Genomic DNA, 17,012 nt, shown 5'->3' with positions numbered 1-17,012 from the left:
ATAAGAACCTAAAATAGCACCAGGTTCAGAAAGCATGCTGTACAAATATTTGCAATTAAACGTGGAATAAATTTTAACAGGTACTTTGTAAGCGGCTGTCATACTTCCACAGGGAACCCAAGAGGCATTTCCTTTGCTGGCATTTGTCTGGCTCTCTTGCTAATGGATCCAGGGCTCTGCTCTTTCAGGTTTGTTTTTCCTCATACTCTACTACCAATCAATTAGCAAATTCTGTAATCATATCTCCAAAATGCTTTTAGAACTGTAATTTTGCTCTCAGCTAGCGTTCCAATATAATCATCTCTCATGTAAGTGATAACAATAGCCCAACAGATTGTCTCTTATTTCAAATTTGTCTTTTCTCAGACTATTCTCAATGACTTGATCAAACTTATTAAGCATAAGTCCTCTTCTACTCAAAACCTCCTGGTGCTCTCTTTCTTCCCCAGGTCCTGCTGAAGTGTGTGTCCTATCAGGCAACACTTTGTCTCACACTTGGTAACGTTGCTGATTGTAGGGTTTTCCTTTCTTCTCTCATTCTCTTTATTCTAAGCAGACAGTTCATTGTTTGATTCCTAACACACCAGGCAGACTAGGGACTTCACATTGCTGAGCCTTCTCCTTGTGATGCCTACATGGATACTCAGTGATGTCACTTATGCCTTTGCTCAGAAGCCACCTTCTCCTGCTCTTCCAGGACTGCCTGTTTTAAGAAGTCAGTGCCTTGCCAGTTATATCCTCTGTCTACTATTCTGTATACAATGAGCAAGGGCTTCTATATGCTTTCTTCTCTGATATGCACAAGAACCTAAAATAGCACCAGGTTTATAAAGCATATTGTACACATATTTAAAATTAAATGTAGAATGCATTTCAACAAGTACTTTGTAAGCTTTTGTCATACTTCGTCCCCCTTTGTTTCCTCCCAATTCTACCCTCCCTCCCTCTTATCTCCCTATGTCCCTCTCCTAGTCCACTGATGGGGAGGTGCTCCTCCCCTTCTATCTGACCTTATCCTGTCAGGTCTCATCAGGACTGGTTGCATTGTCTTCCTCTGTGGCCTGAAAAGGCTACATCCCCCAGGGGGAGGTGAGCAGAGAGCCTGCCACTGAGTTCATGCCAGAGAAAGCCCCTCTCCCCTTACTAGGAAACCCACTTGGGGACTGAGTCTATGGGGTTTTAGGTCTTCTCCATGCATTGTCCTTGGTTGGTATATCATTCTCTTCAGGGCCCCCCAGGACTCAGGGTTTTTGTTTTGTTTTGTTTTTTTGGCTCTGTTGCTCTCCTTTTAGAGCTCCTGTCCCCTCCAGGCCTTTCTATCTCCCCCTTCTTTCATAAAATTCCATGCATTCTGCCCAAAGTTTGGCTATGAGTCTCAGCCTCTGCTTCAAAACCTTGATCAGTAGAGTCTTTCAGAGGGCCTCTGTGGTAGGCTCCTGTCCTGTTCCTGGTCTTCTCCTGCTTCCAATGTCTATTGCATTTGCCCTTCTTAATGAGGATTGAGCATCTTCCCTAGGGTCTTGTTGTTTAGCTTCTTTAGGAGTATGTTCATCCTGTATTATATGGATAATATCACTTGTGAATGAGTATATACCATGTGTGTCTTTCTGCTTCTGGGTTACTTCACTCAAGATGATCTTTTCTAGTTCCAACCATTTGCTGCCATTTCATGATTTCCTTGTTTTCAATAGCTGAGTAGTATTCCATTGTATAAATGTTCCACAATTTATGTATCCATTCCTCTGTTTAGGGATATCTAAGTTGTTTCCAGATTCTGCCTGTTACAAATACAGCTGCTACGAACATTGTTGAGCAAATGTCTTTGTTGTATAGTTGAGCATCTTTTGGATATATGCCCAGGAGTGGGATAGCTGGATCTTGAGGTAGCCACATTCCTAATTTTCTGAGAAAGCGCCAGATTGATTTCCAAATACAAGTTTTTACTTTCGCAGACATACTCTGTTTTGTTTACCTCTGGAGCCTCATGACTTTTCCCATTTATCCTAGATGGCATGCTTCAATTCAAAGGAATCTATTGTACAATAGCCATCAACCTACTGTTTAGAGTTGTGTGAGAGTAAGTGTGCTGGTTAGTTTTAAATGTCAGCTTTCTACAATCTAAAGGCATCTGAGCAAGTCTATTTGGAAATTGTCTGGATCAAGTTGGCTCATGGACTTGTCTGTGGGAAATTGTTCCGATAGTTCAATGTTTATTGTGGGCAGCAGCACTCTCCAGGGAGGGCATCCTGAACTGTGTAAAACAGAAGAAAGCAAACAAGGAAGGGTGTGTTTATTCTCTTTGATCTTGACCCTGGATGAGATTTGAGTAGCTACTTCTAGTTCTTTCTCTGACTCTCCCTCCAGAATGGACTGCAACCTGGATTTGTAAGCCAAATAACCTTTTTCTCTAGACAGATTTTGGTCAGGTTACCTATCACATAACACAACAGGAATGAAATGTGGACACCAAGTCTCTAATAATGTGAATTTATCTGGGGATTCTAAAAGGAATTTTTTTATATATGTTTGTACCTGAGTGTGTGCGTGCGTGCACACACTCTATAGTCTAATCCCCTTGGAAACCAAGAGAGGGTGTCACATCCTTTGGAACTGGGTTTTCAGTCTGGCGTGAGCTGCCTGATGAAGGTGCTGGAACCTGAACTCCCATCCTCTGGAAGAGCAGCAAGCGCTTTTAGACACTGAGACATTTCTCCAGCTCTTCATCTGGAAATTCTGTCAAATGCCCTTTAACCGAAGATTTCTTATCATTCAGTGAACTTGATTCATCGTTTGTAGAATCACTTTTTTTTCTTCTATCTTTCCAGTCTCTCCGAGCTGGGACCTTCTAGCTTGGCGGTTTTACGCTATGGCTGCATAAATGGGTCCTTGGGGAGCATTAGCAAAATCTCACAGGGTTTCTAATTTAATGGGTCTGAGTAGGAGAGTGAGATGAGCCCTGAGCCTCCTCCGTGTTTTAAAACTTCCCCAAGTGGTTGTAATGACACATGTTAGGCTTGCAAAATATTGTCGTAAGGGAATGCCTGGGTCTCAGATGTGTTTGCTAATCTGTGTTCATATTCCTTGTTTCCGCGTCCACCTTTTTTGATGAGCTGAGGTATTTAAGATGCGATCTTATGACATGTTTGAACCTCTACAATATGGGGTTGCACTTTTAAATACTTAAGCCTCTCAATATGATGCAATAATGAAGCATAGAATGAGTTTCTGGGTGACGCTTTCAATTACAAATAAGCTATACAGGCATGGGTTGTAAAACCTGCTGAACTTAACAAATATTCATTGTATACCTTTGTGAACGCAATGCTCTATCTGTGTTAAGTGCTGTGGCAATGCTGGGAGCTGCAGGAAAGGAGAATTCTTTAACTAGTCCTGGCCTTGAAGAACTAAGGATTGTTAAAAGAACATTACAGTATCACTCACTATGAAGAATCAACATATAGTTAACCAAATCCATGAAATACCAGAAAAAGAGAAGCACTGGAGACTAGGCACTCAAAGTGCCTATGAGGATATTGCCTTCTGAGGGGAAAAAAAATAAGGACAATTTCATAATTAAGAGGGATGACGCTATAACCAAACATGAAGAGATCTGCCAAGACTATAGAAATGAACAGATCACCCTCACTGCCAACAAAACAATGGTTTATGTGTTCCATGCTTTTTCCAAAGCTACATTTGTTTAACCTCTTATTTTTTTTATAAAACAGGTCACTGTAATTTCCATCCCGATTGTAGTATTAACAAGATCACTGCTTTGCTTAGAAACATTCATGTGAGTGTTTGCCAGAGCAAGTCCCTCTGGAAATGGCCCGTGGAAGATGGTGAGTTCCCTGATACAAACAAATGACTGAATGCAGATCTTCCCTGTCCCCAGGAATCTGACCTCACCTTCCGACTGGCCAGTGGACTGGTTATATGGCAACCTATGTGGGAGCACAGACAGCCAGAAGTCTCCGGCTTCACTGCCCTGGTAAAGCCCATCAGAAGCATCATTACAGGTTTGTGACTCCAACTATTTTGTGGTGTGATTTTTTCCCCCTGATCTGGAAAATGGGAATTAAAATACTAATAGCACTCATAGAATTATTGTGAAGAATAAATTACATACATATGTATGTATCAGCTAGAAGAATTCCTTTCATGTAATAAGAGGTCACTGCTACTATAACTATTATTGAATCATGGTTATGACAGATGAAGTAGAGAGTGCTTAGAGACTCCTTCACAGTGTTGATTGCTATGAAAGTGTTTTGCTTGAGGTACTGGAATTCTGTCGTGAGCTAGTCCTATCATTGAACTAAATTGTAGAAAGAGTCTATCATGATAAATTCATGAGTGTAAAATATGCTCATAAATATGCTCTCTCTAAGTACATGTCCTAACTCGAGGATATGTGTTTCTATTAATGTAAAATAGAGATTCTATGGCACATTACCGGCTTCTTAATAAATGCTAGTGAGGAAGCGTATAAGGTACTTGTCTGGAAGTAAATGCTTAGTAAATTCCATTCTTCTGTTCTCGGTCCTACTTTAGTGTCACCAATAAAAGAATCAGACACATATATATTCACATCTGTGGAGATGGTTTCCTTAGTCTGTAGGTTTTGAAGGTAGTCAGTAGGAGTTATGTATATAAAGGGACTCTATAAGTGGAAAGAAACTATAACCACATTCTTCCATTCTTTTTCCTCTATAACCGAACACAACTTTACAGGTACCTGATATGTTAAGGAATTATTGCAATCATCAAGTCATGAGTTTGAAAAGATTCTTGTTGTGACATTAATTTTGCTATAGTTTTCCTATACAATTGTAATAGCCCTTCACGGCTAGAGGTCTGACCCCTGAAGCTTGATCCTGCAGCCTCTTACATGCTCAGCAAGTTTTCTCCCACTAATTTACAACTCTAGCCCCACCTCTCTCATGTTGATCCATACATAGACAGTCATATGTAACACTTCTAAGGAACTTTACATCTTCATGAAAGCCCCTGGGTGCATTATTCACTTCTCTCTCCTTTGGCTTCTGAAAGACACTCCTGCATCTGATGCCTGAGACTTGAAATAGTGCCCAGCATCTGAAGGGAATTCAGACATGACCTACTCAGTATGCTTAGAAAGAGCAATTCCACAAAGAAACCTTGGCAATAACTTGGATTTTCACTACCTCATCAAGGCATACACTATTTCTAAGGCAAAAGTAAAGATGTAGTCTATTTGAGTCTTACTACAGGATTGGTCTTACCTGGTGACTGAAATACAGGTTCTGGAGCCACAAAAACTGGCTTGGAACCTTGCTATAAGTGTCAAGTTAAACTTTCTGTTGCCTGAGTTTTTCATCTGTAAATCAGCATAGTCAAACAACAGTAGAATAGTATGACCAAAAAGATTAAATTAGTTAACATATGTCAAATACTTAGGACAGAACTTGGTATACAATAAAGGTTGGGTAGACCATACATGTTTTATTATTATTACCAACTCCTACACCTCAACCTTCTGAGTTGGAATAAAGAAATAATTATATACATTGAAAGCTGAGAGATGCTTACTTGTATTGTTTATTTAATTTCAATCACATCACACACAAGATTCAATGTTTTCTTTCAAGGTGATAATACCATATGAAACTTGAAAATGATGTGAACCTATGAGATAAAATGAACTTATAATCTTTGTTGTGTATTATTAATATTTATTATTGATTTATCTTTTAGTTAAGCAGTGGTTATTCCTAAACCAGCAGTATACTCAAATCACCACAAAGAGACTAGGATTTATTTAATTAACCTAGAGCACAATGCTGGGCAATAATTACTCCATCCTAAACCTCCAAGCCTGCATAGCTTCCTCCCATTCAGATTTTATCCATTATACTTGCTTTTTAGTCATATCCAGTTCATCTCTCCAAGTTCTCTGCTCTCCAATCTCTCTTCCTGACTCACCTCTTTCTCCTCCCTTCCAGACCAGGATATCCCACCCTATTCTCAGCATTGTTCAGCATTGGCTGGTTGTTTTATTGACAATACAAACGGTGGCATGGTTACACAAATTTGAGACAGGTGATGCTTAAAATAAGCATCACAATGCAATGTCTGGATTAAAATGAGATAGCAGGGTAGAGAAATCAGCATGTGAATGAACAAGGGTGAATTGTATACATTCCACAAGAACAATATACCAATAAATCTTATAAAATTTGTCATGGATTTTTCTAACATCTTTGTAGCCAAGAGAAGCTCTCCCATCAACAGTCGGAGTAAAACCTGTGAATCACCAAATCAAGACACAAGACATCAAGGAGAGGTTAGTTTGTTATAATTCATGAGAAGAGGAGAGGGAGGGATCCATTAGGTAGCACATTGTAAGGGACCAGATATCAGTTTTAGATTCATACCATGACACTCAAAGCCCTCTCCTCCATTCTGAACATAGAGCTTTGCTCAGTCAGAGATCTTCTGTCAGTCAAGTGTAAAGATTAATTTTAAGTATAGAAGTGTTGAAACAAACAAGTGTGTGAGTATTTTATCTCAGCAATCAGTTTGTAGTAAGTAGTGTTTCATCTTGGTGGCCAGGATGTAACAATAAGTATTTTTTTGTCATTCATCTCACATAAAGTGTTGCTTTATCTCACTTCACTTTCCATTTGACCTGTGCAAAGTAAAACTTGTTGCCTTTTTAAAATTGGGTTCTCTTCCCCTGGCATTCTTAAATGGATTCTGGGGATTGAACTGGGGTAATCATGCTTAAAAGGCAAGGACTTTACTAACTGAGCAACCCCCAACCCAGCCCTCCTTTACTCTTCTTAAAATTAGTGATGGGGCTGGGCATAGTTCGATTCAATATGCAATTCTTTTTTTTTTAACCTTAATTTTCATTTTTTATAGTTGTTATACTTTATTCACTTTGTATCCCAGCTATAGCCCACTCCCTCATTCCCTCCCAATCCCACCTTTCCTCCTTCTTCTCCCATGCCCCTCTCCAAGTCCACTGATAGGGGAGGCCCTGCTCCCCTTCCATCTGATTCTAGCCTATCATCTCATCAGGAGTGGCTGAATTGTCTTCCTCTGTGGCCTGGTAAGGCTGCTCCCCCCCTCAGGAGGAGGTGATAGAAGAGCCAGCCACTGAATTCATGTCAGAGACAGTCCCTGTTTCTATGTGCATGAAAATTTCATGATTTCCTTGTTTTTAATTGCTGAGTAGTATTCCATTGTGTAAATGTACCACAATTTCTATATCCATTTCTCAGTTGAAGGATATCTGGCTTGCTTCCAGGTTCTGTCTATTACGAATAAAGCTGCTACAAACATGGTAGAGCAAATGTCCTTGTTGTGTACTTGAGCATCTTTTGGGTATATTCCTAAGAGTGGTATAGCTGGATTTTGAGGTAGCACTATTCCTAATTGTCTGAGAAAGTGCCAGATTGATTTCCAAAGTGGTTGTACAAGTTTACATTTCCAGCAATGAAGGAGGGTTCCCTTTCTCCACATCCACTCCAGCATGTATTGTCACTTGAGTTTTTGATCTTAGCCATTCCGATGGGTGTAACATGAAACCTCAGGGTGGTTTTGATTTGCATTTCCCTGATGACTAAGGATGTTGAGCATTTCTTTAATTGTTTCTCTGCCATTCAATATTCCTCTATAGAGAATTCTCTGTTTAGCTCTGTACCCTATCTTTTAATTGGATTACTTGATTTGTTGCTGTTTAACTTCTTGAGTTCTTTTATATTCTAAATATTAGCTCTCTGTCAGATGTAGGGTTGGTGAAGATCCTTTCCCAGTCTATAGGCTGTTGTTTTGTTCTGATGATGGTGTCTTTTGCTTTACAGAAGCTTTTTAGTTTCATGAGGTCTCATTTATTGATTATTGATCTTAGAGCCTGTGCTGTTGGTGTTCTGTTGAGGAAGTTGTCTCCTGTGCTAGTGAGTTCAAGGCTCTGCCCCACTTTTACTTCTAACAGATTTATTGTGTCTGGTTTTATGTTGAGATCAGTATTCTTTTCTAATAGATATATTCCACTCTTTAAACTATGCTCTAAATTCTTGATTTCAAGTTTCCAGTTCATCAAATTTTTGTTGTTGTGTTGGTGATACTGGGGTGGAACCAAGGTGTTCACACATGGTAGGCAAACTCTTTATCATTGAGTGACTCAGTCACACCCCCAGCCTCCTGACATGTTTTTCCCCCAATAATGTCAAACACATGTAGCATACTAATAATAACTGGTTCTTTGATCAACTTCCGAAGGCTTATTTAATAAAATTTCCAGGTGTGTTTTGTCTTTCTATAAAGTGCAATTGGGTAGTTTATTATTTTGTGTGTGAAGATGGAATGCATAAGGGCTAAACTGTTGTGGTAAACATCTGAGGGTCTTTGTACATAAGAAGTTAATGTATGGGGTTTGGTGGAGGCTGCTGTCTGGAATATGACCTGCTTTCACTGTGTGGGATGTTTGTGTGTTTATATAAGAAAGGAGTAGATAAACACCACTGAAGAAATCAGTAGCAATCATATCTTGGAAATCTTGTTGTTGGAAACGATATTTAATTTTCTTTTGCATCTGTATTATTTGTGAAAAAGAAATTTAAATCTTGCCAAAGCATATTTCAGCAGATCTGGAAATGGTATCGGAAGAAAAATTGTCTAGTTAGGATCAACAGGCTTTGTGGCCTCTTTTATAAGTATGCCTTTTGTTGTTTACTTTATAAATCATGCATGCAGAGAGAGAAAAAACAAAATGATTTATTAAATGTTATGAGAAATTCTAGTATGCCTTGTTTTTAAAGTCCAAGGAGCAGACAATTAGCTCAGGGATTTGTTGTTCAGGTTATTGATTACAATGGGAGTCTAAATGAAGGGAGCACAGAAATTTCTTCTCAAGTAAACTTCCAGTGTTGAAATAAAATAATAAAAAAAAAGAAGTTAATGTATGATTCCAAAGAAAAAGATTTCCATTACCTAAGCAAAATTGCATTTGTCTTCCAAATGGAATTAAAACAAGTCTTTCCATGAAATTAATTATTGAGTGCATGTTTACAGACCAGGTAAAGGTCCCCGCAGCCAATTGAAAATTGTGTTATACCCATTTTCTGGTGAATGATGGAAAAATTTTCATCCTCAGGTGCTGACCTGAGTGTGATACGCTCTGCTAAACTGGCACTAGGCAGAGTGTCGCACTTGGTGTAGCATCTCTTTGCTGAATTTTGGGGTTCATAGCTCTACTGAACTTGCTGGGCGTAGCAGTTGAAAGGAAAGCAATGAGAGGCAAGATGAAATAAAACATAAAATAGTGAAGCCTGATGCTTGGAATGACACCAGTGCTTTCTAGAAATCTATGTCCAGTGCATTTTAGACAAAGGCAGACCTCTAGGTCTATGATCGCTTATGCTACAGAGAAAACCTTCAATGTACATGACTCTGTGTGCATGAGGGACATAATTCTATAGCATACACACACAGGAGGGAAAGGAACTAATATGCTATCTCACCTCTGAAAGGGACTTCAGGTGGTCAGTGAAGGACTGCAGCCTGATTCCATCTCACCCAAGGCCACCATCTCAGGCTGCCACCAGGGAAACTCCTTCGATGGAAGCCTGTCCTCCCAAACTTCCCAGGAAAGAGGGCCATCGCATTCAAGGTACTTCGCTGAGGGCTAGATAGAAAATGAAATGTATCCCAGTTACCGAAAGTTAAATTGTATTCTAGCTATGTTTACAGTCTTTATCCTTTAAAATGTGGATGTGTGTTCTCTCTGTGTGTATAAGTTTTACCCAACATATAAATTGCTATTTACAAACACATGCTATGAATGTTCATCATTTCCTAATTTTAACAAATCAGGCAGTAAGTAAAAAGACATGTCAGATTTAATGAGATGCCTGAGTTAGATATCCAAGAGAAGAAATCCCAGTGCTATTATAAGAAGATTACATTGCAGCCATGATTAAGGATCTGGTTTAGGGGATAAGGATACTTTTCATCATTAATCCCTGTACTGAAATGGGCATTGCTAAAACACTTTGAAATTATCAAGTCCATTCCTTAGATCTTCCAAGTCTTCCCTGTGTTTCGTGAACAAAACAAATTTGCTTCCAAATGCCTTCTGCCAGGACCAAGCTAATCTACCTCTTGCTGCTCCATAATAGAAACCTAGACTCACAAAGTATGACCCTTCACCTAATGAGCCATAGTTTGTAAGACAATCTGTGTATTTCTACTTTCCAATAAAATTATTGTTTAGGCGATATATAATTTCTATGTCTTAAATATTTTAATCATTTCCTAATATGTTTACAAAGTTTTACACCTGCCACCAAAATTCAGTTTTAGAATCTCCCCATCATTTACACTTGTGGTTACTCCTATTCCCACACAGACTTTAGAGAGTCTATAACATACTTTCTGTCCACATTGGGTTGTATTTCTAGGCCCCATGAACAAATGAAATTGATTCATTTGTAGTATCTTGCATCTGCATAATACTGCTGTAACCCTTCAGTTAAATCATTTATGGACATGAGTCTCCATTCCATTGGTGGACATCCATGAGTAGTTTGCCGAGTAGCAAATTTATGCTCAACTTTGAACAAAACTAACAATTTTTCCCCAAATGTCATCACTACTTTACACTCCTCTAGCAATTTAGGAACTGTTGTAGGATGACTTTATTAAAGTCATACCTAGTGGGTATGAAATGGAATCTGCTTTTTTTGTTTTTTCCTAATGACTAAGGATGCCAAGGATGCTTTCATATGCTTATGAGCTATTCAGAGGTACTGTTTTACGAAAGCGTTTTTCAAAAATCTGACATAAACTCAGTTGCCTGCTCCTTGATCATTTCTCCCTGGTGGGGCGACCCAGCCCACAGAGGAAGAGGAGCCAGGCAGTCCTGATGGGACCTGATAAGCTAGGGTCAGACAATAGGGGAAGAGGACCTCCCATATCAGTGAACTAGGGCAGTGGGATAGGGAATGAAGAGGGAGGGAGGATGGGACTGGGAGGAGATCAGGGAAGGGGATACAACTGGGATACAGAGTGAATAAACTGTAAATAATAATAATCATCATCATGAATAAAATACTAAAAAAACCAGCTAAAAAAAAAATCCCACATTTTAATGAAGGTGTCAGTTGTTCACGTTTAAGAATATTTAAGGATTGGAGAGATGGCTCAGAGGTTAAGAACACTGACTGTTCTTCCAAAGGTCCTGAGTTCAAGTTCCAGCAGCCACATGGTGGCGCACAGCCATCTATAATGAGATATGGTGCCCTCTCCTGGCATGCAGGAACAAATGCAGGCAGAATACAGTATAAATCTTTAAAAAATAATTTTAAAAATATGTCCTGCATACAAATATCTTTAAAAAAAAAAATTTCACAGGTATCTGGCTCACATTTTCATTTGATGGTTTTTAAACCAGATGATGTGCATGTATTTTTTTGAAAATCTTGCTAGAATTACTGAAAACTTAAGGCCATGTAGGAAACGTTAGTCTTTATATTTGCAGGCTTAGTATATATGCATTTATTCACTGGTTTCTATTTTAGTAGGTGGCACAACCATGTACCCAGATACCTTACTTAAAAATTCTAGAGGTGCAGCTCAATGAAGGCCTAGGTTTATGCTACAGCTGTTCAGAGCAACCAGCTGATACATCGAGGTTCACTGCTATTCAAGGCAGGGAGCGCATTCTGCCTTCTTAACGCCGCTCATGCTGCTTCTCATCTTTATTCGATTCAAATCCTTCCTGGTTTCCTGTTTAGATTTCTGCAACTGCTTCTAGCGTTGTATTGCTACGTTCAGCACACACGTTTTACCTTTCTATTCAACACGTGTGTACCCTTACCATACCGCTTCCAACTACCCATGGGCAAATGACATGACATGAGACAACAAGTCTGGTAAAATAGGCACGAGATACACCTGCTGCGCACGTGGCCACTGACAGCGGTGAAGTGGGACACGCTGGCTCAAGGCAGTTCTGATAGTGGGCAGGAAGGGTTGGAGGTTCTTGGATAGAAAACAGCCCGCTCTTAGCCGTGGCAATTAGTTTCTTCTTCTTCTTCTTCTTCTTCTTCTTCTTCTTCTTCTTCTTCTTCTATGCTTTTGGTTGTATCATCAAAGTCAACTTTCTATCTCCAAGGAAGGTAGCACAAGTCCACGGCTTAATTCCTGAAACTAACATTTGGGGAAGTGGGCTTAAGAGACTATTTTCAATTTTTAATGTCTCTGAGAGTGTTTTTGTTGATATAATGCTTTTTAAAGTTTTTGTAGGTTCACTGTGAATCTTACTAGGATTCAGTGGAATCGACAAAATGCACGTTTACATATCCCATCTCTGTCTTAGGCTTCTGTTAAAGAATAATGCCCATAATTTTTTACATGTCATTATATATGCATATATATAAGATAATTATATAATACTAATAATGTTGCATAAGGATAATAGACTACAAAATTATATAATAGATAATATATAAAATTATGTAGTGGCTACCATAAAATTATGTAATAGATAACAGTATAAGGATAATAGACTATTATATGTGTACATATGTGTGTACACATGCAAATATAGGCATGAAGATATACATTTATAAGTATAAATAAATATAAACACGTGTATAGTATAACTAAATACATACATATATATTTGCATCAAACTGTCAAGGTTTGTAGAGGGCCTTTGTCAGATTCAGTGGTGTTCTGGAATATGACCTTAGATTATTTTGAAGTCTTAATGAGTGATGCTATAGCTTTACCCTTGGCTTGATCTTTAGACTGTTTATCCAACAGTTCCATAGATTTTATTTATATATTTATTTACCTATTTATTTATTCATTCATTCATTCATTTATTTATTTATGTTAGTATTTCAATGTGATTTTATTCTGTTTTGTACTTTTAAAAATTGTTATTATTATTAATTACAATTTCTTAATTTTGTATCCTGGCTGTAGCCCTCTCCCTCATCTCCTCCCAATCCCATCCTCCCCCTCTCTACACCCCCATGCCATTTCTCCTCTCCTACTATCTGACCCTAGCCTATCAGTTCTCATCAGAAGTGTCTGGATCCTCTTTCTCTGTGGCCAAGTAAGGCCACCCTGCCAGGGGGAGGTGATCAAAGAGCAAACAACCAAGTTCGTGCCAGAGACTGCCCCTGCTCCCCTTACTAAGAGGTCCCCATGGAAACTGAGCTGCCCATAGGCTACACCTGAGCAGGGGGGTCTAGGTCTTCTCCATGCATGATCCTTGGTTGATTCATCAATTTCTGCAGCCCCCTCCAGGCCCAGATTTTTTTTTCTCTGTTGCTCTCCTTGTAGAGCTCCTGTCCCCTCCAGGTCTTTCTGTCTCCACCTTCTTCCATAAGACACCCTGCACACTGCCCACAGTTTGGCTATGAGTCTCCGCATCTGCTTCTATTTCCTGCTGGTTGGAGTCTTTTAGAGGACACCTGTGGTAGGCTCCCTTCTTGTTCCCTCTCTTCTATGGCTTCTGGTGTCTAGCCTGTTGCCCTTCAGAATGAGGATTAAGCATCTTCCCTAGGGTCCTCCTGGTTGTTTAATTTCTTTAGGACTATAGATTTTATGTGCACTTAGCCATTGCTTAATTTTAGCATCATTGCTCTCTGTAAAAGTTGGGGAATTCCAATATTATCAAGTCTCATAAATCTTTAGTAATTTCTCTCTCTTCTCTTTTGATTAACTATAACCAGCCAAAAGAAACCACACAGTGTCTTTTAGTCTTTATTATGTCATCTCTTTTATTAGGTCACCAAGTTTGTTGGACACATTTGTGTAATTTCCACACCAATACAAACTTAGTCCTGCCTCTACACAGTGAAAACTCTTCATCCCCTTGTTTCAGTGGCATTCTCTTATTCTCCACGAAGCTCATGAGCAGATTCTGAAAGTTCAGAAGTTTTATTTACAAAATGTATAGAAAATTTATACTAAAAAGCAATCACATTCCCCATTTTTTTAAAAATGGGTTCTACCTGTTTCAGGGCTCTGCAACCATTCCCCAGGTTTAAGGTTTTTATCTTGTTACAAAATCTATTTTAATTAGCCTCACTTTCTCAGCTTCAGGGTGTCTCTTTAAGGCCAGACATGATATGGAAACTGACTGGTTTCACAACAAATTATGCAAGAGAGAGAGAACACCAGGATAGAACTGCAGTGTTTTCTACAGCATGCTCTGAAAGTCACAGCCTGTCACTTCCAACATGCAACCATGATAGAATATGAGATTATTCTACACCAGAGTGTAAGAACCAGGAGATATTGGGAGTATCTTAGAGACCAGGTACAGCAAACAGTATTCATGATGATGTCACTACTATTTTATACACTGTAAATTTTATTATTACATTTTCACCAGTTGTTGAATATGCCTCTTCCACCAGTTTTGTCTTAAAATGTTTAATTTTATTTAATGTATGAAGTAATCTCTTACTTCAAGCACTCAGTTTATGCCAGATACTTTTGAAAAGTCATGAAAACCAGTATGAAAGTGAAATCTTGAGGATGTAAAATAGCCATATTTTATTTCGTGTATAGTTTTCTTGACCATCACAAACATTAGAGATTATAATTTAAGCACAAAATGAATCTCTTTGAAGAATCAAACTGTAGATTTCAATCTGATTATGTATAAAAGCAAAGCTAACTAAAATGTCCCATATTCTTATTTGTGAAAGGATGTTGTTTGTTTTACTGTCCTCAAGCCATCTGCCTACCATCTATTTGCCCATCTATGTGTAATCTGTCATCTCTCTCTCTCTCTCTCTCTCTCTCACACACACACACACACACACACACATACACTCTCCCATTGCACAATGCACCCACATTAATGTGAATTAGACATGAATCAGTAGCACTCTGAAAAAAAAAAATGAGTTGTCTTCTTTCTGCCTAGCTACAGTGGCTGGTTACCATGGAAATTATGGACAAGTTAGAATGCGTAGCAAGTGCTACTGTGAATGTATCTCCATTGGAGGAGTTCTTGTGTTTATTGAACTTGAAGAAAGAGCCTTGATAATAAAGCCTGGCAAATATCCTAGCAACGAAAGCTGTCTACCTAGATCAAGCAAATCCAGATCACTGTGGCTTTTGCCCTGACCTTGACTGAACTTAGCATCTCTCTTCCCTGCACACTGCAATCAGAGAACAAATAGCTAGTTTTTAATGCTAATGTAAGATTACATCTTTAATTATCATATGCAGAGACATAATTCATGCTTCGTTAAATACTGCAGAGGGTCAAGACTGATTCCCACATTTCTCTGCTATCACAAACTGTTACTTCCAGAATATTCACTTTCATTGTGTTTTTCTACCATCATTTTTCAGTACTCATTAATGATAAGCTGGTTTCCCAAAACTGTTGTTGACTGGAAATATATTAAAGCAGTTTTACCATTATAAAGGGCTTTTCTCTTCATAAATGCTTATTGTGCACACATAATTTAGTGAAATGCTAACTATAGAACTATTTAAATAATATATTTAATAAATTATATATTAAATTCTATAAATATTTATAAATTATATTTGTAGCTTTACATTAATATTTAAAATATTGAGAAATAAGAAATACTACTTCATGTCCTCATTAGGTAAATATATTTTACATTTTCTTCTCTGTAAGTAAGCCTCTCTTCATTATTTCCATGCATATCGTTTATAAGAAAAATTACATTCATATTCAGTCATGAATTTTTTTTACCCTCTCATGTTTTAATTTAATGAAAATAGCTTTTAACTTCCATTGTCCAGTTACTACATATTATAATGATGTTCTAGATAAAATAATTTATCGTTTTTACTTTTAAATGACCATTCCAACCAAGGGAGCCCACATTTCAAGTTACATAATATAGAGCCAAAAAGAAAAACAAAAGGTGCATGAGGTTCTAATTATTTGCATCTGAATTTCTTGTTAGCTCATTGTTGTTATTTTCAGTGGGTCTCTGGTGAAGGGTGGTCATTTTGGGATACCAGTGAGTTAGTTTCATGGGATGGAAAAATAAATGTACTTCCGGGAAAGAAGACCAGTTCAGACAAGAAAGGGAGGTAACAGCTGGAGGGTGAGAATTGACTGAGAGCATGTGGTGGCTGAGATCAGAGGCAGGGAGTATGAAAGGCAGGGGGTGTGAAAGCCGTGTGAGAATGAAAGTAGCAGAGATCCCTAGAGTACTGGGAGATGAGAGGAGAAGGCACCAAAATGGCAGCCAGGAAGATGGCAAGTGGAGATCCTGAGGGTACCAGGCAGAAAGTAACAGTTAGATCCTGATGGTAGCTTACGCAGTGACAGGACATTACAGATTGACTATGAAGCAGAGAAAGCCCAGCTACAGAGAGAGTAAAAGGTCAAACGTTACTAGAACACACAAATAGCTCCCATTTAGATGGTGGGGCCCTAGAGGTGGGGGTCCACTCAGGGTCTCTAGGTTTGACTTTTTATAGGTTACTGGGCACCTACCCCTTCCAGACTTATCCCTGATTGGTCCTGCCAGGTTTTCTCCCTTGGATCCTCTCTTTTCTCTCTGCTGGACATTTAGTAACAGGAACAATCTTTTGAGGATGGGGTTGGGGCAAAATTGGGAGCAAGAACATCCCTTTTTCAAGAGACTGTACCCATTTCCCAAATCAATCCAAGTTCCCTTTACCCTCCTTCAGTTTCAAATGGAATTGACTCCATTATTAAACCACTGAAATGTGAACCTGTGATTACCCTAGTTAGAGGCGTGCTTTTAGTCTCCAGTTACAGCCTTATTTTTATCCATGGAGTCTTGCTGCTCTGCAACCTGTCAGCTAACCAATGAACTGACAAGCTCTGTTAGAAGAAGAAAAAAAGAGAGGAAGAAGGAAGAAAGAAGGAGGAGGAGAGGGGGAAAAAAGGAGGGGAGGAGGAAAAGGAGGAGGAGGGAGGAGGAAAAAAAGAAGAAGAAGAAGAAGAAGAAGAAGAAGAAGAAGAAGAAGAAGAA

General features: G+C 38.7%; 1 protein-coding gene across 9 annotated transcripts in view; it reads left to right on the top strand.

The window, feature by feature from the left end:
* Unc80 (unc-80 homolog, NALCN channel complex subunit) overlaps positions 1–17,012 on the top strand; it is a 156,851-nt gene that overhangs the window by 11,958 nt on the left and 127,881 nt on the right. For all 9 annotated transcript variants that reach the window (XM_055616820.1, XM_055616816.1, XM_055616815.1 and 6 more), the window contains exons 5-7: positions 3,896–4,019; positions 6,249–6,325; positions 9,519–9,658. In XM_055616820.1, the coding sequence (XP_055472795.1) occupies positions 3,896–4,019; positions 6,249–6,325; positions 9,519–9,658 (341 nt within the window). The remainder of the gene's footprint in view (positions 1–3,895; positions 4,020–6,248; positions 6,326–9,518; positions 9,659–17,012) is intronic.

The sequence above is a fragment of the Psammomys obesus genome, unplaced genomic scaffold (assembly GCF_907164565.1).
Source record: "Psammomys obesus unplaced genomic scaffold, mPsaObe1.curated_primary_1811, whole genome shotgun sequence".
In the NCBI taxonomy this organism is placed as follows: Eukaryota; Metazoa; Chordata; class Mammalia; order Rodentia; family Muridae; genus Psammomys; species Psammomys obesus.
This window is presented reverse-complemented; position numbering and strand designations above follow the sequence as displayed.